The sequence below is a fragment of the Girardinichthys multiradiatus genome, chromosome 23 (genome assembly GCF_021462225.1).
Source record: "Girardinichthys multiradiatus isolate DD_20200921_A chromosome 23, DD_fGirMul_XY1, whole genome shotgun sequence".
Classification (NCBI taxonomy): Eukaryota; Metazoa; Chordata; class Actinopteri; order Cyprinodontiformes; family Goodeidae; genus Girardinichthys; species Girardinichthys multiradiatus.
This window is the reverse complement of record NC_061815.1, coordinates 30,951,195-30,977,672: the sequence shown is the minus strand read 5'-3', so window position 1 is coordinate 30,977,672 and position 26,478 is coordinate 30,951,195. Positions and strand designations below refer to the sequence as shown.

The 26,478-nt window shown below is 39.2% G+C and overlaps 2 protein-coding genes across 5 annotated transcripts; both read right to left on the bottom strand.

Moving 5' to 3' along the window:
- Positions 1-1,353: 1,353 nt before the first annotated feature.
- On the bottom strand, positions 1,354-12,159 carry si:ch73-22a13.3 (inositol-trisphosphate 3-kinase A). Its single transcript, XM_047354155.1, has 8 exons — positions 12,104-12,159; positions 11,074-11,936; positions 10,102-10,186; positions 9,152-9,365; positions 3,784-3,988; positions 3,597-3,698; positions 2,087-2,158; positions 1,354-1,977 (listed from the first exon to the last, which is right to left on the bottom strand). Exons 2-8 carry the CDS (start codon positions 11,920-11,922, stop codon positions 1,753-1,755), a joined length of 1,752 nt encoding a protein of 583 aa, XP_047210111.1. The 5' UTR covers positions 11,923-11,936; positions 12,104-12,159; the 3' UTR covers positions 1,354-1,752.
- A 736-nt stretch (positions 12,160-12,895) lies between these two features.
- LOC124859940 (seipin-like) lies at positions 12,896-21,000 on the bottom strand. Of its 4 annotated transcripts, none has more exons than XM_047352853.1 (10): positions 20,630-21,000; positions 19,523-19,781; positions 19,363-19,441; positions 17,682-17,825; positions 17,555-17,590; positions 15,093-15,227; positions 14,860-14,957; positions 13,976-14,105; positions 13,796-13,895; positions 12,896-13,695 (listed from the first exon to the last, which is right to left on the bottom strand). In XM_047352853.1, exons 2-10 carry the CDS (start codon positions 19,774-19,776, stop codon positions 13,625-13,627), a joined length of 1,047 nt encoding a protein of 348 aa, XP_047208809.1. In that variant the 5' UTR covers positions 19,777-19,781; positions 20,630-21,000; the 3' UTR covers positions 12,896-13,624. The 4 variants fall into 4 exon arrangements, with proteins under 4 accessions (XP_047208809.1, XP_047208808.1, XP_047208811.1 ...); XM_047352852.1 differs by having other exon boundaries at positions 19,523-19,787; positions 20,630-20,999; XM_047352855.1 differs by having other exon boundaries at positions 13,796-13,865; positions 19,523-19,787; positions 20,630-20,999.
- Positions 21,001-26,478: the final 5,478 nt, after the last annotated feature.

Below are 26,478 nucleotides of genomic sequence, written 5' to 3'. Positions count from 1 at the left end.
CTTCTTTTCTCAGACACCTTTTGAATTGGTTGGATTCCTTGACCCAGCTTTCAGGCAAAGTAATTACATTTTCATCACAATGGAGGTCAGGGCCTTGGGGGTACCATTCTAGAAGCCTAATATTATCCTCCTTTATCCATTCCCAAACTATTTTATATCAATGAGCTATTGGAACACCAAGATATGACCTTGTTTGAAATATTTTGCAAAAACCTTTACCCTTAGATGAAATTAATGTCAGGATATTCCAGGAACCACCAGAGCTCAAGCCCATCAGAAACTTGAATGTCAACTCAGACATCCTCCACCAAAAGTTCACTCAAGCTCACAGTGCCGGCCTCCACCTGTCAATGGATCACCAGCTTCCTGACTGACTGACTGGCAGCAGCAGTTGAGGCTGGGGAGCATCTTCTCTTGCGCCATCAGCACCAGCGCCCCAGGGTTTGTTCTCTCCCCACTCCTCTTCTTTCTGTAGACAAATGACTGCACCTCAGCGGACTCGTCAGTGACACCCCTGAAGTTCGCATATGACACCACTGTCATTGGTTTGATTCAGGACAGTGATGAGTCTGCTTACAAATAGGAGGCGGATCGGCTGGTCCACTGGTGCAGTCAGAACCACCTGGAGCTTAGTCCACTCAAAACTGTGGAAATAATGGTGGATGTCCAGAGAACTCCCCCCCATACTCCCTAATCTCAGCATCCTCAACAACACTATGACTACTAAGGATCACTTCCAGTTTCTAGGAACCACCCTATCCCAGGACCTGAGCTGCTCCTCACACATAGACAATGTTCAGTAGAAGGCCCAGCAGAGACTGTACTCCCTGAAGCAATTCCAGAAGTACAACCTTCCACAGAAGCTACTGGTCATTTTCTCGTCAACCAGTATTCAGTTCGTCCTGTGCAAATCAATGACTTTGGTTAATCAACAAAGCACCACAGGTCCAGGCTGCAACGAACAGTCAGGTCTGCAGGGGTAATCACCAGGGCTGACCTTCCCTCCATCCAGGACTTGTACACTTAATAAAGATGAGCAATTACCACCAAATCCTTCAGGTTTCCCTTGAATCGACAGGCTGAAACTTTTTCAAAGCAAATTATTTGACACTTTATGGATTATGCATGTGTTTTCTTTTTGTACCAGAAGGCAAACCAATTTACATAAACACTGCCAATCAAATATGCAGCCTGAAAGTTACAAACAAATTATATTGTCTCTACTACTTGAGAAATTTTACCTGGATTTTTGTAACATGTGAGCCTGTACATGGGATTTTATGCATGTGACGATTTAATCCACAACATTTTTGTACTTGTGCACCCAGACCAAAAATAAAAGAAAGGAGAACATTACATTGGAAACAAGTTTTACAAATCATGGAAAAGCAACACATGCATTTTATCAGTTAATCTTATCTATAAGCAAAGTTTAACATACAAACACATAATGACTTAAAACAGGCAGAACATGAGGCTTTGTGCGTGATTTAGTGCTTAAAGAAACTACATTTTTCATTTTTAAATATAACATTTATTACAAAACAAAACAAAAATCAGTAAATCTTTGTTACTCTTGACAAAAACTCTTCCAGCTGTTGGCGCGGGTACATACCAGATGTACAATAAGCAAGACTAGCTTCCACACATATGTCTTTGAATTTCAGCTTCACTGGAGCAGCCATTGTTCCTGCTTCATTCTGGAATCCAGTTGTTTGTGTCATAGACACTCAGAGAACTCTTTTCCTCCCTTCAGCTGCCCTCCTGCTGCCCCTCGGCCACACTGATGGCCTGGCTCAGAGCCGTGAGGATGGAGGTCAGACCGATCAGGTAGCCGTCCTCCCTGTTCCCCTCCACCCAAGGGACTACATGCTGGAGCTCCCTCGAATCAGGAAGAGGCGTTGTCTTCCCAAAGTCTATCATCCAAACGCTGGCCTTGTTGTGGTCGTGGACAAAGAGAAGCGAGCTGCCAATGACCTGAGCAGGAAATAAGAGATTCATTGAACTGTTATGAGATTGAAGCAAACAGGATCTGGGTGTATTTTTGTTTCGGATAAACAACACATCTCTTTCCTAGTTTACCAACCTCATGGGTTCGAAAGAACTCTGAACCCCTGAGTGCATCCTTCAGGTCCAACAGTCTGGAGTGGTACGCGTTCTGAGAACACACATGGACACATATATCAGTGTTTCAGTGGCAACACATAGCACACACATTACAGGGTGAAATATGAGTGAACCTGTTTAATAAAGTGAGTAGCAAGGACATGTGAGGTTAACATTGTTCTTCCAAAAGAGAAAAAAGGATACATGTTTGTAGAACCACCTTTCATTGCAATTGCAGCTGCCTTTTGTCATTGGTATTGCAAAATAGCTCAAGCTCAGTCAGATTGGAAGGACAGCGTCTGTTAACAACAATTTTCCAGTCTCATCACAGATTTCGGATTGGATTTAGGTGAAGACTTTCACCGGGACGTTCTAATACAGCTATATTATAGCTATATTATTTAGTCCAAACCAATTTAGTTGTCATTCTGGCTAGTTGTTATAAGCAAGGTGAACCTTATTTCCAGTCATGATCTGCCTCTGTCAGTTTTTGAGTTTAAGCTCCTTGTCTGTTTTCTCTACTTCTGTTGCTATTATTTAAGTTCTTTTATGTTTATTAGACCCATCATTCATTCCTGTGTTTAGATTTCATTCTGGGATTCCTGAGTTAGATGTTTTAGCTTGTATTTCCTTGTATATTTGTTCCTCCCTGTTTATGTTCTTTAAGTTAGTTCCGTTGTTTACTTACTTCTGTTCAATTAGACGTTGTGGTTATTCCCCTGGATTCCCTGTTCGTTTGTGTCTTTTAGCCTCCCTCCTTCAGTGGCCTGCATGTTCTCTTTCACCAGCTGCTCCTGATTCCCCTCTGATTAGCTCCCTGTGTTAACTGGTCCATTCTCCATCCTTCCTCAGTATTTATATTCTCTGGTTTCATTGTTCTCCACCAGTTCCTACAACTTGCATTATGTCCTTTGCCCAGTCTTTTCTAGTTCATTATTTTAATTATAGGAAACTCTACCTCTCACAATGTTGCTCCAGATGGTTCTACATGGTGGTCCGACAAGAACACAAGAACACAGCACTATATACCATTTGAAGCATCCATCCATTCATCCATAAAAAAAGCATCTCCACATCATGGTGCTACCACCACCATGTTTACATTACTATCCACTTACAATTCTGCAGTATTTGGGGTTGGTTGTGTAGATATTTCACTTGAAAAATTAATAAAACACATTGACCACAAACTTGGTTGTAATGTGACAATGTGGAAAAGTTCTTCAGCTGATAAAGAAATTAGGTGATGATTTCAAACTTTTTAAACACTTTTTACTTCTACATATTTGAGACATATTTGAGTGTCTGCATTGCAGTATATTGTGGTACCTTCAAATGTGTGTCCTCAGGCAGTTTTAATGATGGTTGAATTCAGTTAAATTTTTGAGGCAGATAACTTCAGAGTTAGATAAAGTTTGTGTTAATTGTCCTATGATTATGTTTCAGGTTAATAATTACCACTAATACAGTGCTGTGTAACTGTGACTGACCAAAGTGTCCAGTTGCCTCCTGGTAAAGTAGAGTAATGCTTCTGTGACCTGAGTCAAAGTGTGGATTTTTCTAAAATCACGCTGGACACTGCCATCCTCCATCTGTAAATCAAAAATGAAAACAAACATTTTGCACAGTTAGAACTACATAAATTTTCTTGAAGGAGGAACTTAGCTTCACTCATACCATGATGCCCTCAATCCTGAAGCCCAGTGTGGATGTGGAGCTGGTTGTGTCCCTCCACTGTAGGTAGCGCCATTTATTCACTCGTTTATGTGCATGTTCCTCGGCTGTTGGTGCTGATGGGTCTGCTTTCACCATCTTTTGGTACATGTCGCTCCTTGGATTGGGCTTGGTCCGGGCTTTGATTAGTTCCTCCTCCTGGAATGTCCTGAGAGGAAAAAATGCTAACATAGCGCATCCTTTCAAAAGGCACTTAATTTGGCACTATTTTGGAAATTCAATCTAGTTCCATCCTTCAGAAAAAAGTGGTTAGAACTGCTTCATCACAGGAAATCAAACATTTCCTTTCTGTTTATTGCATTTCTATATGAAGCTTCACGTCCACCTGCTCTAATTTATATGAATGCAAGTTTGCTTGTTTCAGCTGAACAAAATGAGCTAATTAAAGTATTGGATTTCTGGAAAGTTATCTAGTAAATAGATGGTTTAAGAATTTTGAAATGGGGTTTTGTGGAGCTGTCATCAGTCATTATCTTGTGGTCATGTTAAAAAGTATATTAAACAATGGTCATGAGCAAACACAAACCTTTAAAAGGAAAAGCAGAGTGAGGAAAAAATAAGTAAACACCATGGTTTACCACTTTTAGCCGCAATAACTTTTTTTCTAAGGCAGAATTTTGACCCACTCATTTTTACAAAACAGCTGGATTGCTTACATGAACCAGTTTATCCCAAGCTTCAGCTGTTGGACAGATGTTGTGACATTTGACTCTGGAGTATTTTGGTGTACAGTGGACTTCATGTTCAACTTATCAATATCGGTAATGTGGCTGCAAAGCAAGGCCAAACCATTAGCCATCCATCACTATACTTGGCAATGTGTATGGGGTGTTCATGTTAATATTTTTAAATATTGTTATATTAATATATAATATTTTAAATTTTTATATTGTACTCCGAATCGAAACTACAAAACTATTACAAAACTTCACTCACGGGTCCACTGCTGATCCTTTTCCTCCCTTTGTACAACCATAACTCACCTGGTTGTCCACTCTCACCATCTACCTTTAGATAATCCAAACCAAAACTCCACACACCCGTCTACCTCCAGGATCAACCTCCTTCCTTTTCACTAGCAACCTACCAAGAAAGACCAGAACAAATACTCACCAGTTATTTACTCCTTAGCCTCAGTCACACTTCTCTTCCCCTACTCAGATTGGTTGATCCACTGCTGGGATCACCAGCTTCTTCTGAACAGTCGTCAGTAAACCACATTACACTTTAGTTTTCCTTTCTCAGTGACAAATAATCTCCACTTTGGTTTCATCTGTCCAAGGGACATTTTTCCTCATGCTACATCCAGAGGCAACTTTTTAAAGTTGTGCTGCCACATATTTTTTAGAACCAGTCCTGTCAACCCTTCCACATCCACATGGTAACAATCAGTCTTTTTCTAATTGTAAATCATGAATAACATTAATCTGCTAAATCAGAGATGGTGCTGTAGGCTTTTCTGCAATTTCTCTGATCATGGCATAGCCCGATTATGGGGTGAATTTGCTGAAACATCAACTCTTGACATACATGTAACTATTTTAAATGTTTTCCACTTGTGACAAACCCCCTTCACTGTAAAATGACCCCAACAGCTTCTGTCATCTTCTGTCAAGGTCATCGCTGATGTCTTTACTTCTATTATGTATTATGTCAGCACACACCTGAATTCTTCAGAATAACAAACACCCCAAAATTCTTGCTTTTAAGAGCTGTTCATCTGTATTGTAAAGGAAGAGAGGGTATGATGACTTGCAGTAGATGTTGGTTTCATAGATAAATACAGGTCAGCTGGGTTATGAGCGACATGATTTGACCAACATTGATAGGGGCTCGTGTTGTTGCAGGCTCTGAGCCTCATATCATAAAGTTGTTGATGTCAACATTTATCTGAAGAACAATACAGACTGACCAGCTATGATCAAGATTAATCAGAGGAAGAAATGAAATAATGTTTTATCTCTATGCAGGTGTCACAGAGTGACATTTTTGGACTCTCTTTGTGGCTTTGTGTTTGTTTACCTTTTGCTTAGATGTTTCTATTTTGGGTTTTGCATTGTGTTGTCTTTTCTCCCTCTTCCACCTCCTAGTGTTTACTTCTTAAGTTCTTTTATGGTTGTTTTCTTATTACTTTGTCTGTCTGTCATTTTCTACCACTTATTCCATAGTGGGTTGCGGGGGAGCTGGTGCCTATCTCCAGCAGTCTATGGGCGAGAGGCAGGGTACACCCTGGACAGGTTGCCAGTCCATCGCAGGGCAACACACAAACAACCATGCACACACCTAAGGGCAATTTAGAGTGACCAATTAACCTAACAGGCATGTCTTTGGACTGTGGGAGGAAGCCAGAGTACCTGGTGAGAACCCACGCATGCACGGGGAGAACATGCAAACTCCATGCAGAAAGACCCCCGGCCAGGAATTGAACCCAGGACCTTCTTGCTGCAAGGCAACAGTGCTAACAACTGCGCCACCATGCAGCCCCTTATTACTTTGTATGGTTTATTATTATTATTGTAATTATTATAGTTCTTGGTCTTCCCTGGATTCTCTAGTTTTATTTCTCTTTAGTATCTTTGTGGTTAATTGTGTTTTATTATTTGTTCCTTTGCACTCTTCTTGTTTACTAGTTTATTTTCTGTTTCCTTTCCAGTTAATTCAGTCAGTGTGGTTAGGTTTGTTTACTTCTGTATTCAGGTTTTCTTTATGGGTTCTTTGTTTGTTCTCAGGTTGTTATTGTTGTTCCTATGTTCCCTCTAGTTTCTGTTTACTTTAGTCAAGATTATTCTAAGTTTCTTATTCCCCATTTGATTATTTATCTTTGTCTATAGGTTTGCTTGGTCTGTGTTTCTGTTTATTGTTTATTAGTTACTTTGCCCGTCCTCAGTCTTTGTATTTGTTTCACCTGTTCCTTCTGCTTCCCTGCCTCCTTGTTACACCTGTCCCTGTTCCGTTGATTATCTGCCTTTGTTATCTCACAGTATATAAGTTGGTTTTGTGTCTTTGTTTGTTGCTGGTTCCTTGTGTTCGTCACACCTCGTTCTCGTCCATGATTATGCTTTGTTTTTGCCACGCCTTGCCTTGGGAAACCTGCAATGATTTTGCTACGTTTTTTGACCTTATAAATAAATCTTTGAATTACAAAGATGATCCTTCCAAGCTCTTGTCTGCGCTTTGGTCTGATTCAAAACCACTTCTTGAAAGCAGGAGGGTCTGAGGTCAGACCAGCAAGCTCCACTCTTCATCTCCCTGGAAACCAATCAGCCTCACCCACGATTTCCACCTCACCTCTCTGTAACCATTGTATAATGGACTCTGTTGCTCAAGTGCATTAGATTAGCATCACCAGGTCGCTACTTTCCCTCTTAAATCCTATACAAATAAGGGTGTCCTCACACACAGCTTTTTAATTTTTGTGCTTCATTCAGATTAATAAATGATGACAATCCAGTTTCTGTTCTGTGGTTTGGAACAGTTGAGGTTATCTTTAAATACTCGTAGAACCTGTGAAAGAACAGGTCATTTTCATTATGTATTGAAACGCAAAACCCTGGGACTGAAAGAGGGTGGACTTTTTTTACCTTGACTGCACCTGCATACTTAAAGATAGCTCAGCTTGTAAAACAGACTCTAGTGCAGCCTGGAAAGTCCAGCTTTTCCAGTTAGGAACCAACAGAGTCTTCAGTATAAATACTGAGTTTATGTAAATAACAGTTGAATAAAAATTTGACAGCATGAAGGCTCAGAAATAAAGAACTCATATAAATAATTTGAATCACTTAAAAAGTCAGAAATCCATTTTGGAAGTAGGATGTATTTGACTAGCTGTTAGTTTAACCCTGATATCCTGAGCTACCTGTATCCTGTTGTAGGCCAAGGGTGCTGGAGGTCATACTGGCCACTTTTCCTCACTCTGCTACTTTCTCCTACTACTCTCCAATATTGCATTATCTGCTGTTATTGCTGCCATTAACTTAATTTTCTAAATTTTTTTCTCTTCATAGAAATTAAATCTGCCCTGTAGTTTTTGTGTTCAGCTGTGACCCCTTTTTGGAGGGGCCATCAGTGGAAAAAGTGCTGCCAATAACTTTGTTTTTTTTTCTATTTATTATACATTTGGCCCTGTCTGTCTGTGATTAACCCACTCTCTCTACTCGAGACTGGGTGAATGGATAACTTAAAGAGCTCTTTCTGCTACTAAGTATATGCACTTTGTTTTGATCCCATATAGTTTACTACTGGGTCAGAGCTTATCTGTTTAGCTATGTTTCTGTCCTAGATGAAGCCCCTAAATGAGTGCTGCCATTAATGCTTTACTTTTTTTTTGACATGGAAAATACTCTTGGATCAGTGAATCAAGATTTTTTGTGTGTATGCTGTGTCTTCTCAAACCCTGAGTCAGTCATGGCAGATGGATGCTCACACTGAACTATGTTTTGCTGGTTGCTTCTTTCTGTTTAACAGGTGTTTTCTTTTACTTTTTTGTGGCACGCTAAGCATGAGGTCTTGCTCTAAAGATAATGACTCGGGCAATCAACTGGGTTTCCTTAGATAGAAAATGTTTTACCAATATAAATAATAAACTGAACTTGACTGCATCTTTTATAACTAGGACTGAATTGGAACAATGCAATTGACTTTAAATCTGTTTATTGAATCTGTTTGTTGAATTGACTGGATACTATATAAATTCAATCTGTTTTTTTTTTTTCAAGTGTCTGGAGATGACATTTCTTGTGAATCAGTGCTATATAAATTAAACAGAATTTGATTGAACACTATGTCTGGGAACAAAATGACATTCAGTTTGCATTTAATATGAAATAAAATATTATAGTTAAATCCAAATTAAGCATATGCTCACGTTTCAAAACAGTTGAGTTTCAGTATAAAGGCACTTGAAAACATAAACTAACAGACTATTTGGTTGACTTAGAAGAAAGAGACTCAGCAACAGGTCAATCCAAGATGTTTTATGAACAAAAACAAAACAGATAACAATAGACATTCTGGAAAATGAAAACAACATTCAATAAAAAAAAAAGCCATTTTCAACATTTTATTGAATGTTGAAAACAACATTCAATAAAAAAAAAAGCCAGAGGCTTGCTGACAGTAACATACCTTCAGCCAGCTTAACTCACCCAGGAGAACTGAGAGACTAGCTTAAGCAGATAAGATGATAACTACTCTGAAATACTCAGATGAACCCCACTTTATAAAGAAAAGCAATGCAACCATGCAAAATTTTAAATCCTCTTAAGTCAGTTAGTTAATATATATGCATAATCACTTGAAGGGAAAAACCTACCTGACTCCCATCTTGCAGTCCATGATAACAGGCCTCCTCAGGCCGTTGAGTAAGTCCTCCAGGCGGATGTAGCAGTGCTCCCCTCTGGTGACCAAACCATGGTACTGGGGGACGAAGGGTCTCAGCTGGTCTCTCATCAGGCAGTCTAGACACTTTGCCTCCACTTCACTGTACAGTTTCAGCACCTCCCCTCCTTTACTAACCTGAAAATTACCTGGTGACAGAACAACATGATAAGATACAAGAAGCAGCAAAATATTCTAGGACAGAAGATAATAAATGTTGATCTACTTAATATATTTGTCATCTTACAATCACAAACTTCAGGGTATTTAATTGGGATTTTATGTAATAGACCAACACAAAGTGGTGGGTGATAATAAAGTTTGAAGGCCTGAAAGGTTTGGTGGAGAACATCAGTGAACAAACAGCATCATGAAGACTAGGAAACACATACAGGTCAAGGATAACATGGAGAAGTTAAAGCAACATCTCACAGAGGTCTGTTTAATCCATCATCTTAAAATAGAAACAGTATGGCACACCTGCAAACCTACCAAGGCATGACCGTCAACCTGAAGTGACAGGCTTGGCAAGGAGAGCATTATTTGGGAATAGCTGCCAGTAGACCAATTGTAACTTTGGAAGAGTTAAAGAGATCCAAAGCTCAGGTGGGAAAATCCATTGACACGACAACTGCAATTGTGTATTCCATAAAATTGCTTTCTTAGATGGCAGCAGCATTGTGTTAGAGAGAAAACTGGTCAGAGTTGAGGCAAGATGGATAGAGATAAATTCAGGGCATTCCTAGAAGAAACCCTGTTTAAGGCTGCAAAACAGAATGGCATGTCCTTTTCCTTCACAATAAAGCATTACAATACATTGATGTTTGTGGTTGTAACATGTAAAAAAAAGTTAAGAGGTATTGAGACTATGTACAAAGTACATGCCTTGATGTCCAGCCAGCTGGACCCAGGAGCTCTGCCGCCGAAGTGACCAATGCATCATGGTCAGGAAAGTCTTCCAGGTGCGACACTAAGGGAATATCAAAGAAAAAAACATTTGTTGCTCTTGTAGGAGAGACATTGGGACCTTTTTCATGAGTCACATAGATTTTATCAAAAGCTTGGCTTTTGTAAATTAAAAGGAAATCTATTGCTACTTCTTATCCCTGTTTTTATTCCAGGATTGAACTTGATTTAGCATTATCTTCTGAAAATGTCCTGTGAAAGTCTCGGTGAACCAGAAGTGTTAAATGTGTGCCTGGTTATTGTTTCCAAACAGAGCATAGCTGTAAACCTAAGATCTACTTTGTATATACACAAAACAGCCGCTACCAGACTGAGACGTGGCACAGAAAAACAGAAAAACAACTATAGCAGATCTGAGCATGCTCGGTATAGACCCAAATGAAGATGTGGCTTCAGTTAATGTTCGTTTAGCAATAATCTAGCTTTGTTCTAGAAAATTATTCTGGCTTTTATTCTAAATGATGATGAATGCTGATTTAAACTTTACTGTGTAAAACTCATCACCCTCAGTTCTGCTACCAGTAACGGTTTTCTTTAGTGTTTGACAATGCAAACACCCTGAAGCCAGGGAGTGAAACATCTACTTTCTAGTTGTCCGCCCAGTCGCTCCTCCCTGAACTCATATCTGTTGCAGAAGCTGCAGGCAGCCATGCAAACGGCATTCAAATCTGACCATGTCAAAGTCCTCTTTCAAGCCCATGCAAATCAGCAGGACCACAGTTGCAAAGAACAGTTGAGAAACATGGTTTTATGTCTCTTCCATAGAAAACCAGAGCAGATAGGATGTGCAGAGAGAATAACAGAGTAATGAACTGAAAAACCCCGTAAAATGTGCAGAAAAAATTTATAGTTTTGAAGTGAATTAACGCTTCCTGAATGATGTGTTCTCACCTTCCTGAAAGTTTTTCTTTTAGACACTGCATCCTCTACATCACTGAACACCTCGTCGCTCTCTGAGGAGAGGTTGAGGGAGGAGCAGGAGGAGGAGGTGGAGGAGTGCAACAACTTGGAGAGGATTGGGTGCCGATGACCTGATGGGTCAGTTACATCGTCAGCCTCCTCGTTCTGCCTCTCGATGGTCTCAACACTGCAGCTGTTCTCCTCCTGAGATGCTGTGGTGGGAGAAGTTTTCCTGTCTTCCTTCTCATTGTTCTCGCTTCTCTTCAAACAGGAGCTTCTGCCTCTCCAGTGTTTCCCCTCATCTCTCTCCTTGTTGTCCTGTTTCCCCGGTGTTCCACTGTCCTCCACCCTCCTCTTCCCACTCCACCTTCCTCTCTCGCAGCCGTCTGTGCCAACGTCAAAGCTCCCTCCTAACTTATCTTTCCTCCTGGACCTCCATCTGGCTCTGAGAACTTCCCGAGAATACTTTGCAGTGTTGACCCATTCATGAACTTCTACAGGTGTCTCCTCCTTCGCATTTGACTGATGAGATATGAGAGATTCTGAATCAAGATCATTGTCCCAGTCCTCGTCTTCTCCCAGTCCACCTATACACTGGCTGTAAGGGGGGAAACTTTTTGTAGCCAGGAGCCTGGGCCTGAACCTGCCTCTGACTTCAGTACAGCTGCTGGACGGCTCATCACTGATTAACAGATGTTGGTTTGTCTGATCTGAGAGTCCAGTGCATGAGTCAGTGTCTTCTATCTCCATGTTAATCCCCTCCATCTTTAAGCCCGGTTGATGCTCAGCTGAGTCCATGCTTGTGTCCCGACCGGAGCGGAGATGGCGATTCTGCTCCATGGGCACAACATGTGCTTACACAACAGGGAAATATTTACAAGAGAACCACAGTTTTGAATATGATTCCAGAAATGCATTTACAAGCAAAAAAAAAAAAAAAGCAAACAAACTTTTCAAAACTTTCTTTAAAATGACACAAAATGCAGACTAAAACCTCACAAAGCTTCAGGATGAACCTTACCTTTATTCAGCAGAGTTCTCAGAGAAGCAAAGCCTTGTGCCTGACATAGAGTTACGTCCCCCTCTCATTCCCTCTTCTGGAACCACAGTTTGCATGTGGTGACGTTATGTTTCCAAAGCTTGGCTCTGGGCTGGCTGATGGAGCTCAGCCAACAGTGCCTCGGGGCAGGATGACATCCAGGAATGAAGGAGTCAGGCAACACTGAGTGCCATGTCCTCCCTCAACATTTATCACACCAGCAACACTCATTATCCTCGTTAGATAGAGCCTATACAATGTAAAGCTTACTTAAAACTTTATTTTAAGTGCTTAAAATAATATCCTGAATTAGTATTAGTTTTTAACGCATGATAATTGTAAATGACTAAAAAAGAAGCTCTACAATCTGATTTGATATTATTAAAGATCCATAGCCAGCTGAAAAAAGAAGGTTGAGGAGCCGTCATGGTTTTATCACTTTTCTGTTGCTTTTGTGAAGGATAGCTTGTTCACATAGACAAAAATAAATACGGAATACAAGCGAATCCTAAATTGACATGTATGTGATACAAGTTTAAAAAGAAAGGTGGTAGTCCAAAGCACTCAAACTGCAGATAAATGAATGGACTGAAACTGATGCTGATATGCAGAAATGATCGGTTATTGGAAATGTTTAGCTGATGTGGTGCTGAGCTCTGGCTTGAGCTGTTTTGCTTATGTTATGGGTTGTAGGTAGAAACAGACAAAAAGAAAAAAAACATTTTAGAAAATAAAACAAACAGGGAATAGAAATAGAAGAAAAAAAGATAACTGTTTGTGGTAAAAGTATTTATTTTATTGAAAGACAACAGCATGTAAACTGAGGAAAAAACTTTATGTTTTATTGTTCAGAGTTCCTGCACAGTCTGGTAAGGAATTTAAGATTATTATGTTCCTGACCTGGATAGTGTTGGGACAAAACAAAGCATTAAAAATATCTGTACTTTCAAATTGTTTTTCCCTGTTCCTTTCTCAACTTCATTAAGCTACTCCAACCAGTGGGCTTTGTATACTGGTTTTTAGATAATAGATGCACTTAGAAAAGTTAATTCCATCCCATTCAATGAATTTATTCCCACTATCCACTCATCCGTCCATCTATCCGTCCGTCCGTCCATCCATCCACCCGTCCATCCACCTGTCCATCCTTCCATGCATCCATCCATCCGTTTGTGTCTCTCTCATGCAGTTTTTTGTTTTTTTCCCCCTCATTTCCAAATTCTTATCACAAAGCATGATACAATCAGCAAATATGCACAATTTACAGGGAGTTATTTTACAGCACAAAAGTGTCAGCAAGCTAAAAGTTAAAACGCAATCTGGAGACAGCATTCAGAAAACATGATCTTCCAAAAACATTTCAAGTTACACTTCAATTTCTCATACTTCTACTAGATAAGTTATCAGGCTTTTCTTTCAATAAACTCATCAGGCCACCTCAGATTGGTTAATTTCACCCTGATTAGGTTTATATCCATTCTGCATGTCTGTGTTGTTGCAAAACTACAGGTAGCGCTCATCATCACTCAGGTCTGTGGGATCAGTTTGCAGGGGGCCCATCCACTCTGCAGCATCTGTCAAAGAAGTTATACCACCAGTCAAGAAAAGCTTCTGGTTGCGTGCTGAAAATTAGAGCTACATGGGGCTATGCTAGAATGTCTAATTTATTTGCACCTGCACCAAGTTCCCTTTCATTCTGAGGATGGTTATTCACATCATTCCTCTCTGGTCCATCGCTTGTGAGCTGTAATGTGGACTTCAGAGACAGATCAGACTAAATACACAGTGACATGTTTTAAGGCTGCAGCCCTGAACACTTGAGTTTATCTGGTTTGAAGTCTCGTCTTCTCTCACCTGCTCTGGTTTCTCCCCAAACCTCAGCAGCTGCCTCAAGTAGCTCAGGATGAAGAGGAAGCTGAGGAAGGTGAAGTTACTTGCAACGCCTACAAAGGCTGACAGGACTGGGAAGTAAAACAGCAAATATCTGAGAAAAACGAAAAAAACAAAACAATTATAGACGTTAGATTAAGGAAAAACAGGGCTGTCTGTTGCATTGATCCCTAAGAGGGATCTGATATACTCATCTATACCAATCATCACAGAGGCCCTGAAATCTGTTTGCACAAAATTCAGTTTTGAAATGATTATTTAATTTAATAAGGGTAAAAAAGCTACCCAAACAAACATGGGCTTGTGTGAAAAAGAAATTGCCCTCCTTGTAAAATTAGGATTTAAGCCTCATTTTTTGGACAGCTGAGTTCAGTTGCACCAGTCTTTACCAAGTGTGATTTTGGGTCACCTTTAGAACCAAGAAATCCCTTAAATAGAACCTGTCTGACAACTAGAAGTAGGTTAAAATACACATAATTCCCCAAATTAAACTCATGAACAGATGAAAAACAAAGTCATTGATATCTGTGAACCACATTGAGAACCATTATCCACTCACTCCAAAACTTTTAGGAAATATTCTGTGAACTGATGGGACAAACGTGGACGGTCAAAGGTCAAATTACATATACTTTGTTCCTCTATATGCTTTACCTTTTTTCTGTTGTTTTGTGTCTACCTGAATGCAGTGACCTTCCAAGAATTTGATCAAAGTACTTTATGCACGCCTTGCAGAAAGATCCTTGATCCCAGTTAGGCCTTTTATCTGCAAGGGACTACTAACTCTTTCATGTATAATATCAGAGACACAGGATTTTGTGCAGGAATGTGTGTGCTGTCGATCTCACCTTAAGCCGGTGAAATGGGCATGCACATACAGATGAGATGAGTAGATCTGGACCTTGCTAGACAGGATCTCAATGGTAGCCGTGACTGAGGGGGCATACTGAGCACAAACAAAGGAAACATGGCTTGAATTTTCTTATGTCATTTCAAGTGGCAGAAAATGAAGGAATCCTTTTCTCCCTAACAAAAATATCTCAACTTTCAGAAAAAAAAAATAAATCTGCCTGTGACTCACTGGGTCGTCTATGAACTCTGAGAAGAGCTCCACCTCCACAACCTGTTTCTGCTCGGCCGCTCCACTCAGAAAGGCAGGGAGAAAGAGCAGCGTTCCCAAAGTCTTCAGCAAGTCGGATCGGTACCGCAGCATTCCCTAAACAACAAAACAACACATTTTATATACAGACGTTGACAAAAATGTTACCACCCCTTGTAAAGAAATGTAAAAAGCCCTACGATAAATACGTTTATTGCAGTGGAACAATGCAATAAACATTTTATTGCTTTGTGTACATTTATTGAGCTGGGAAAAATCAAGAAAGGACAGCTATGGTCATCTGTTTCACAAAGTTGAACAAAGAGAGAAGGACAAAGTCTCTTTAGATCATCCAGAGTCATGGGTCTTCTCTAATTCTTCTCTTCAGCTAACAGCAAGGTTTTTGGACAGGATTTATGTCTAGCGACTGAACTGGCCATGGAGGAAAGTTTGTGTTTTAAATCATTTATAAGAATATTCCTACCACTTTCATCCTCTTTCCACGTATTCCTTTGCTCTATATTTCAAGAACTGGTTAAAATATTCCACTGATAAATTGTTGTTCTAAATGTTCTAAGTGAAACATTGTATAGACTAATTATACACAGGCTACATTTTTTTCAAGACTTTATTTCTTTTAATTATGATTTTCTGCTTACAGCTAATTAGACAATTAATGAGAAGTATGTTTAATACCTGCTTAAAGGTTATTTTCAAAAGGTACTTTTAATCTGACAATGTTCATCAGAAGGCATATTTTAATTTATTGAATTGAATGCCTGTAGTACTATAATAATAGTAGTCTCCTTTTTTGTTCTAACAAAAGGCGCATATCTCTGTCATACACACATGATTCCACTACTTGTTGGTGTGCTAAAATACATTTTAAAATGTTTGATATTTGTATTGGAACACTCCAAATTAGAAAATACAGTGCTTATTGTGCCATTAAACATCTTTTAACTAGAAAAATATTAACATTTGTGGGGGAATTTGCAAATGTAGCTTCTACCCCTTTGTGTGACCCTGACCCTTTTCAAGGGAGGCATTGCTGCAATTTTCCAACAGTGAGTTTCCCTACCTTACCAAAGACATGGGTCTTCATCCAGCCTGGTGGTCTGTGGCAAAACAGTATCTTCTGATTTCTACCCCAGGGAAACTGGAAGTGATGGATTAGATGTTCCCAGAAACTCCAGTGAATTTAAAAGTTTAATTTGTTTTGAAGGGATTGTTAGGGGGATGCAACAATTGTGCCACCAGAGTAAAAAACAAATTCTCAACATGGGATTTTTCTCTCAAAATACAAAAATGTACACAAATTATGGATTCAATTTTTCAGTGTGGGATTCTACCGCAAGAACAGGATTAATGAATTTATTTTTAAGGCCTTTTACACGTTTTTACCAGGGGTGCCAATAAATGTGGCCGGCACTGCATGTTTGCAATTATCCCACGATGAACACCTAGAAAAGAGGATCAATGTTCTTAGCAATGAAAAACCAAGTTAGATAAAGCTGATTGGGTTACATGCTCATTTTTAATGAATGTTAACAGGGGTGATCTCTGATGATGACTCCTTCCAGGAACTCATATTAATGTGGAAAACTTGAAACCACACGAATTACTTCATTTTGTTGCATAAATTAATTAATAAGAGTAGAACAGTGGAAGACAAAAGAAGTAGTATCAGGCCTGAGAAATGCTTCTTCCTTTGGTGGTAAATCAATTAGCATACCAGGTTTCCATCAAATCTCTTTGGGAATCACCTTGTCAAACTGTTTTATTTTATGTTTTTCTCTTAAATTTAACTGAAGAAAAGGGATGAAGCTCTGAAAGACTTTGAGATACCTTAAAGTTTTTGATTAGGACCTCCTTAAAAGGTTCAAAAATCCGGCTGCTTGGATGCAATATACAGAGAAAGTCAGGGATGTCTTAAAACTTTTGCACAGCACATCATGTTCAATCTCTCCTCCAAAAAAGCTGGGACCCTTTGTAAAACTTTTATTTATCATCATATCCAAATTAAAATCCATCAAGCAAGGAAAATAAATTTAATCTAAACTTTTGGTAATCAAGAACAATACTTCCTCTGGTCTAAAGAGGAAAGCAGAGTTCAAATGTTGGCATTTGAGATTTCATAGGTACTGCAGGTACGTCGGTTTAATTAATAATTTGAAAATCCGTGAAATAAATAAATATTATTAAAATATGCAAATTTTTTGGTTACATTTGTTTGCATAAAAAAAACTTTCCAGAAGATACATACGGTGTAGTTTAAGTTTTTCAACAAGTCATATCTGTGTTTTTCACTCTGGTGTCCGAGTCACCACAACACTGAGATCACTGTCTATTCCAGCAGAGCTCTGCGTAAGCACAAGCAGCCCTTATCTAGCTCACACCGAGGCTGTGACTTAAGGGTTATTAAGCATCAGTACTGTACTCACAAAGCGAGAGCTGGAGGCCTTCTGCAGCTGACTTGCCTGAGAAACACAGCACTTAGTGAATTACTGCAGAAAGTGATCACTTCAGAGCAGAAATTGTGTTTGGAAAGCAAAGTAAGTGACGGCTTACGGTACGAGCAGAGGAAGCCACTTGGGCTCCATCCTCAGAGTAACAGGTGGTCTTGATCATGAACATCCCCACGTCATGATTGGTCGGGGAGTCGGGCATCTCCAGCTGCAAATACATCCGATACGCCTGGCCGAACGTCAGCGCCTGCGAGAAATCATATTCTTAAGATATACTCCACAAATCAAGAATTATTTAAAACACATATGTAGCGCCTTCCAAAAGTATTCACACCCCTTGAACCTTTACACATTTTGTCAAATTGCAATCACAAACGTCCATGTATTTTAAAGTCATTAAACAACCCAAAGCATCACAAAAAAGGTGGTTTTATTTTTTGCAACAAAAAAAGGAACATATGGTGAACATTTTAACACTTTGTGGAATCACCTTTCACTGCAGCTGCAAGTCTGTTGAGGTATGTTTCTACCAGCTTTGCACATCTAGAGACATTAAGTTAGGCCCATTTTTTGTTGCAAAATAGCTCAAGCACAGTCAGCTTGGATGAAGTGAGTCTGTGATTTCCTGCCAGCAAAGACAACAGATAGAGTGTAGGTCATTCTTTAAACAGCAGGAATGACCAAATATATTACTTGCAATAGAGCACCATAATTATTTAATTAGCAGTCAAAGCACATTGATATTGTATATAGTGATATTACTGTGTGGTAGAGAAGCAGGACCCAGGCGCAGACTGGAGAGTTGGATGAACATTATGATTTATGAAATAAGGACAGAGAACTTACAGCTCAAGGAACATAGGAAGAATCACAGGCATGTAAAGAGGGGGAGAAACAGGAGAACGATGAGAGCTGAGGACTTAAATACTGTGGGGCGAATGGAGAGTGACATCGGGTGCCGGTGTGGTAATCAGAGGATGATGAGGAGCAGCTGGCAGAAGGTGAGCAGGGAGACTGAGGAGTGGAGACTAATTAGCACAGAAGAGATGAAGGGAGGTACACAGAAACACTAGGGAGAATCTAACAGATTATTCAAAATGTACAAAGAACACAAAAATAAACTATGAAACTAATACACAAAAAACTAAAATGGCAACAACTAGAGCACATAAACAACAGGCAAATTAGGAGAAAGAGACACAAAGGAAACCAAAAAACTCAAACACCTACAGATTATAGTAGAATTTGTGATAACCATAAATGGGCAGCCCTAAGGTTTGGCTGACTCTTGCTAGGTTTGCACTTTGCAATATCTTTCCATTTCCAGATGATGGGTTGAACAGTCCTTCATGTGATATTTGTTGTTTTATGACTGAACCCTGTGTAACACTTCTCCACAACCTTCTCCCTGACCTGTCTGCAGTGTTCCTTGGTCTTCATGATGCTGCTTGTTTACTAATGTTCTCTAACACACCTCAGCGGCCTTCATAGAACAGCTGGATTTTTACTGAGATTAAATTACACACTGGTGGACTTTGTTTACTAATTAGGTGGCAAAGTTAACCAGTGTAGAGGGCAACCAATACAAATGTTTTCATATGTAAAACAAATACATTCCACTTCATATTTATGCACTACTTCTTGTTGCTATGTCACATAAAAACACATTAAAATACATTGAGGTTTGTGATTGTCACACGACAAAACATGGAAAAGCTCAAGAGGTATGAATACATTTGGACGGCACTGCAGGTAACCCCGTAGAGGATATAACGTGAACCTACATGTTTCTTGTTTCTCATCAAAGAGACGTTGGCCACAGGATAGGAGCACCAGAAAGAAGATGGTGATTCACAGTCTGTCCTGTGATAATAAAAGAAGTTTTAACAAAAAGTTTGCAGTTTTCTGGCTCTTTTGTAGCTACACCAAAACCGTGGTACCCACCGATAGTAGTAGTACACCGGTGCAGAAAAAGCAGCTTTGGGCATGTAAGAGTAGTAGAAAGTCCCATATAAAAACGCTGCGACCCAGAGGAGCAGAAGAACTATGGAGAACACAGTGAAGCCCTGCAGGAATCTCCGTCGTGCCCGTGAGATTCCCAAGACGACTGCATGCTGGAGACTTAGCAGAACCTGACTGATGATGACTGAAGGTTCTCCAACGTCTTCCTCTGAAGGCAGGTGGCTTTTCTGATCCATGAGATCTGAAACTACAGAAAATGTAGCGTACCAAAACATTTCGGTAAATTTATTCAAGTGAAGAAAAACCCCACTGACCCAGGCGGTGATATTGAATATTCACTCATAATAATAATAAGAAAGGGTGACATTTTTTAGATTTTCAAGGAAACGAGGACAGACAGTGCTGCACATAGAGCTGAAGATAAAGCGTAGCAGATGACATTATAAATGAAGGGCGCAAGCCTTCAAATTCAAAGAAATGACATCACCAAAAACCACTGAGTCCAATCAGAGTCACATTGTGAGGCTTTTTACATCAGCTGACCTTAAACTGTGCCAATCTCCAATCTGACCAATCTGACTTCATAAGTAAGGTAAGGTTCAAAACTATCACAAAGCACTGTGAATAAAAAAAAATGGCCATTGAAATTAAGTGCCTGATAGCCAATAACAAAGATAAAATAACACACAATGAAAATAAACATTCAACATGAGGCGTGTTTAAGCAAGAAAGGTTTTAGCTGCTTTTTAAGCGTCCAAAGAGTCAACTGAACATGGCTGCAGGAGTTCCACGGCCTTGGTGCTGCACATAGAAAGGCTCTGGCCTCCTTGGTTTGTCCTCACAAACAGAGAAGAAACCTGGTTTTCAAGACTGATGTATATTAAAGTTCATGGATCAGGCGCTTTAAAACCAAGCCTCAGGCATTTCTACTTTTAGTTGGAGACTTAATTCTGCAAACATAAAACATATCAGGCCAACACTGAGTTCCTGATGTGTCATAGTTAGACTCAAAGCTATAAGAAGACATATCTGTTGGGTAACCAGCAGCAAAAGGCCTTCAGCTGTCCTCTGCGTTTTTTTAAAACTCACCTCTGGTTTCTGTTGGCCGACTGAGAGCTGTTAGGAAACTGCTCCCTGAAGTCTCTCCGTCCACGCTGATCTTGGTGAAATGCTAAAACAACTCCCCTAGCTGTCTTATCATCAGGGCCTTAAAGCCTGTCATTGGATGGAGTTTAGCCCAGCCCATACAAAGACACATGCTTCCTCTGAGATCGAGGTCTCAAACCACCCCAAAACATAATTTTATCTAAAAACTTTGTGTTATTCCATTTACCTTTTAATCAATATTTGTCAATGTACTACTTTTTTATACATTTTAAGTTTTTGTCTGGATTTGTTTACAATATTAAAACATTTTATCTTATGATCTCTGGGTTTTGGCTCTTTGTGAGTTGTTTATCTGTTTTTTAAGTGCTGTCTGCCTGTTTTTGTTTGCTTCTCTTTCTCTCATTGTCTTCTACCTGTTCTGTTCATCGTTCACTCACCTGTTTTCAATCCAGTAATTATTCTCTCCCAAGCAAATACTTTTAATTGGCTCTTTTCTTTCCCGCTACCTGATTTCTGTTGTGCATGTTACCTTAGTTTCCCTCTTCAGTACAGTTAAGCACAGCAGTGCTGCTCAGTTTAGTTTGGATCAATTAGGTAAAATATTGTTTAGTTTAGTTCGGTTCGGCTCAGTACATTTAAGCTTATGAGAGTTTAGTTCAGAAGAGTAGAGTTCAGTTCACTGAAATGTAGTTCTTTTGTTTCAGTTGAGTTCATTTCAGCACAGTTTAATTCAGTAGCGTGCTTTGGTTCAGTTCATCTTAGGTCAGTTCAGCTCAGTTCAGTTTGGTTCAGTTCAAGTTAATACAAATCAGTCCTGTTCAGTAGAGTTCAGGGCAGTGCAGTTTACTACAGTATGTTTAGTGCATTTCAAGTTCAGTTTGTTTCAGTAGAGTGCAATTAAGTTTTGTTTATCGTAAAAGAGGGCAGTTTATTGTAGTTGAACGCAGTTTAATATTCTACAGTTGGGCTTGGTTCATTTATTTCAGTTTAATATAATTCGGTTCAGATTACTTAAATTTATTTCTGTCACGTTCTGAAGCTGAAGTGGACCAAAGTGCAGACAAGTGCTGGGCAGCAGCATGTTATAGCAAGGCTTCATCTTTATTCAAAGGGATTCCAAAAACGTAGCAAAATCACTGCAGGTACTAACATGAGTCGAATCCAAAACTTACATGAGTTCTCTCTGCAGGAACATAGCAAAACTGAACTGAATCAGGAGTAGTGAACAGAAGGAACCAGCAACGAACAAAGAAACTAGACTAACTAATATACAGAAGGTAACAAAAGGCAGGTAATCAAAAGAACTAGGAACAGGTGTGACATGGAAGCAGGGAGGCTGAAGGAACAGGTGAAACTAATAAAAGGACTAAAGCATGGGAGAAGGGACTAACAAACAATACAGTGAACCAACCTAAGCAAAACTATAGACAAAGATAAATAAGAACTAACAAAAGAAACCATAAAGAAACCCTAACTATAAAAGTAAACAAACCTAAACCAACACTGACTGAACTAATTGAGAAAAAAGCAGAGAAAGCGAGGATTAGAATAAATGTAAACAAAACGTAAACAACAACTAAAGCTAACCTATAAGGAGGGACTGGAGAATAGAGATAAACTAGGAGAACTCAGCTGGAGAACTATGATAACAATAATACTAATAATAATAATAATCATAATCATCATGAGAAAACTATACTAAGTAATAAGAAAGCCACCACTAAAGGAACTAAGAGCGAGGGGAAGAAAACAACAAACACTAGAAGGCAGGAGAGAGAACAAAACTAACATCAAATTAACTGGAGGAATAAACAAACAAAACTACTAAGGCCAAAGAATAAAGATATCCAATTGAAAAGCAAAACAAACACAAAACCAAACAGAGTCCAAAATGTCGAACCCTGACAATTTCAGTTCATTTACAGTACAGTTAAGCTCAGTTCAGGTCTGAAAAGTTAAATTGGTTCACTTCAGTGTACTACATTACGGAGTGTCACATTAATTTACATATTTCGCCGTGTATATTCTATTAAGAACTTACTTTTCAGAGGAAGTACTAGAGATTTGGCATCACCCTTCAAATATAAACATAATAGATTAGATAGATTTGTAGATAAAAATGCTTTAAACAAAGAATGCTTTCAGAAATATAAATGATGATTGTTTATTTTTATCAATTTACAAAATGCTAAGTGAGCGAACCCAAACATAGAGCCAAAGTCATTAAGAACTATTTTGAGCTTAAAGAAGAAAAAGACTGACTGGAAGTGATGGTGTGGCCCCACAGAGCCCTGATCTCAACATCATGGAGTGTGTCTGGGATGACATGAAGAGACAGCAGGATGTGAGAAAGCCAACATCCACAGAAGATCTGTGGTTAGTTCTCCGAAATGTTTGAAAAGATGTCCTTCAAAAACTGTGTGCAAGTGTACCTAGAAGAATTGATGCTGTTTTGAAGGGAAAGGGTGGTCACACCAAATATTGATTTGATTTAGATTTCTCTTTTGTTCATTCACTGCATTTTGTTGATTGATGAAAATAAATGATTAACACTTCCTTTTTTGAAAGCATTCTTTGTTTACAGCATTTTTTCACACCTCCCTAAAAGTTTTGCAGAGTGTGGTATTTTTTTTTTAAATCACACATTAATTTAAAGAAAAACCTTGATTAAGCCAGTTCATTTCTACTTGAGACAGATTTGTTAGATTAGCCACTCTGGCTGGAAGAACTAAAAGCTGCAGTCATACATGGTGATGCCTGGCCATGATACAATGAATGGTTTCTGTGAGGATGATGACTGTCTTATGTTTGGAGATGAGTTTTTTCAGAGTTGCTTTCATTTGTTCACATCATCCATTTACTCAGGGACACAAAAACATATCATTAGCCCAAGTCATTATTTAGCAAATATAACTTAGGCAATTAAGCCATGATACTAACGATTATTGTTACTGTTATTGTGTTGCAATTGATTCATTCGGTGGAGATTTTTTGGAAAAAAAGCAATTTTTAGTAATATTATGACATAAAGACCTAAGCAATGTTTTCACGCTATGCATGGTTTGTAGTTTGTTACACAGAAGAAGATTTTAGATTGTCAGACTGTCTTGCACATACTGTTCTTTTAAGGTTTATCTAAATGGTGTGAATGAGTCTTCAGAGCTATCTTTGGCTGCTTTTTGAATTATCTGTCCCCTTTCTTGCACCTGACAGCATTTTGTGTAGTTGTTTGCTAATACCCCAACATTTCCATATAAAGTGTAAAACTGTTATTTTTTTCTAAAGCTAAAGAAATTGGAAGAAACTATTCATTTGTAAGACTACTAGCACGTGGGGAACCTTAAGGGTCCATTCTCATACCACTTTTATTCAACATCTACAGGTCCTTCTCAAAATATTAGCACATTGTGATAAAGTTCATTATTTTCCATAATGTCATGATGAAAATTTAACATTCATATATTTTAGATTCATTGCACACTAACTGAAATATTTCAGGTCTTTTATTGTATTAATACGGATGATTTTGGCATACAGCTCATGAAAACCCAAAATTCCTATCTCACAAAATTAGCATATCATTAAAAGGGTCTCTAAACGAGCTATGAACCTAATCATCTAAATCAACGAGTTAACTCTAAACACCTGCAAAAGATTCCTGAGGCCTTTAAAACTCCCAGCCTGGTTCATCACTCAAAACCCCAATCATGGGTAAGACTGCCGACCTGACTGCTGTCCAGAAGGCCACTATTGACACCCTCAAGCAAGAGGGTAAGACACAGAAAGAAATTTCTGAACGAATAGGCTGTTCCCAGAGTGCTGTATCAAGGCACCTCAGTGGGAAGTCTGTGGGAAGGAAAAAGTGTGGCAGAAAACGCTGCACAATGAGCAGAGGTGACCGGACCCTGAGGAAGATTGTGGAGAAGGGCCGATTCCAGACCTTGGGGGACCTGCGGAAGCAGTGGACTGAGTCTGGAGTAGAAACATCCAGAGCCACGGTGCACAGGCGTGTGCAGGAAATGGGCTACAGGTGCCGCATTCCCCAGGTCAAGCCACTTTTGAACCAGAAACAGCGGCAGAAGCGCCTGACCTGGGCTACAGAGAAGCGGCACTGGACTGTTGCTCAGTGGTCCAAAGTACTTTTTTCGGATGAAAGCAAATTCTGCATGTCATTCGGAAATCAAGGTGCCAGAGTCTGGAGGAAGACTGGGGAGAAGGAAATGCCAAAATGCCAGAGGTCCAGTGTCAAGTACCCACAGTCAGTGATGGTCTGGGGTGCCGTGTCAGCTGCTGGTGTTGGTCCACTGTGTTTTATCAAGGGCAGGGTCAATGCAGCTAGCTATCAGGAGATTTTGGAGCACTTCATGCTTCCATCTGCTGAAAAGCTTTATGGAGATGAAGATTTCATTTTTCAGCACAACCTGGCACCTGCTCACAGTGCCACAACCACTGGTAAATGGTTTACTGACCATGGTATCACTGTGCTCAATTGGCCTGCCAACTCTCCTGACCTGAACCCCATAGAGAATCTGTGGGATATTGTGAAGAGAACGTTGAGAGACTCAAGACCCAACACTCTGGATGAGCTAAAGGCCGCTATCGAAGCATCCTGGGCCTCCATAAGACCTCAGCAGTGCCACAGGCTGATTGCTTCCATGCCACGCCGCATTGAAGCAGTCATTTCTGCAAAAGGATTCCCGACCAAGTATTGAGTGCATAACTGTACATGATTATTTGAAGGTTGACGTTTTTTGTATTAAAAACACTTTTCTTTTATTGGTTGGATGAAATATGCTAATTTTGTGAGATAGGAATTTTGGGTTTTCATGAGCTGTATGCCAAAATCATCCGTATTAAGACAATAAAAGACCTGAAATATTTCAGTTAGTGTGCAATGAATCTAAAATATATGAATGTTAAATTTTCATCATGACAATATGGAAAATAATGAACTTTATCACAATATGCTAATATTTTGAGAAGGACCTGTATATGACCCCCCAGCCCAGATTATATGCAGTTAGAATCTTGCAAAAGCTATGCTGATGACACATAACAATTTCTTAACTACTATTTGTGTCACATGGCTTTAGTCCACTACACAGTCGGTGTATACAAAATATCCATGACGGGATGGGTCATAATTTCCTCCAGGTTAATCCAAATATAGAGAAGTCATTGTTTTTGTCACATTTTATCACATATTTATGTAACGTTTAAATTTGACTAATATTATTTAAATGTAATCCCTTTTTAATTATTTATCTTACTTTGTGTCCCTTTATTTTCCTGTAGAGCACTTTGCGTATGAATGGCACTAAACAACTAAACTTGCCATGCCTAAAGATTTGATTTAAAACTGATATTTGAGAAGTTGCCTTTTGTGTAAGTACAACACGCCTCATGCTCTGCTGAGATAAGTAGCTTCATAAACATTTTTCTGATAATGGACAGCCACAAAACAATAAAGGGTTGAAGAAGTAGAGCCAGAAGAAAAACTTTGAAAATCCCTCCGAAACCTGGAAGAACTATTGATGGAGATCATTGTAAAATGCAAAAAAAAAAAAAAATCTGTAGATTTGGAAGCAGTAAACAAGAAAATGAGGGGTGAATCGAGATGTTTCCACAGTACAGTAGTTTATAGGTTCTAGTAGAGTTTTATCTGTAGAGGATTAGTTCGTCTCACCTAATATTCCCAGTATTTTAAATCTAAAACAATATGATGCTACTCTAAATCTAAAATAGGGCCCTAAACATGAACAGTTGGGAAACAGCTAAACTTTCTCTATGATCTCTCAACACAAATGCAGCAGAATTATTTCCGACCAGTA

Coding starts and splice junctions, on each gene's coding strand:
- si:ch73-22a13.3 (XM_047354155.1), bottom strand. CDS start 11,922: ATGGAGCAGAATCGCCATCTCCGCTCCGGTCGGGACACAAGCATGGAC. Junction 2,159..3,596: donor GGAGGCAACTGGACACTTTG/GTCAGTCACAGT, acceptor GTGTGTTCTCAG/AACGCGTACCACTCCAGACT. Junction 1,978..2,086: donor AGTTCTTTCGAACCCATGAG/GTTGGTAAACTA, acceptor TTTCCTGCTCAG/GTCATTGGCAGCTCGCTTCT.
- LOC124859940 (XM_047352853.1), bottom strand. CDS start 19,776: ATGGATCAGAAAAGCCACCTGCCTTCAGAGGAAGACGTTGGAGAACCT. Junction 15,228..17,554: donor AGGCCTCCAGCTCTCGCTTT/GTGAGTACAGTA, acceptor TTTGTTGTTTAG/GGAATGCTGCGGTACCGATC. Junction 13,696..13,795: donor TGAAAGGGAACTTGGTGCAG/GTGCAAATAAAT, acceptor CTTCTTTGACAG/ATGCTGCAGAGTGGATGGGC.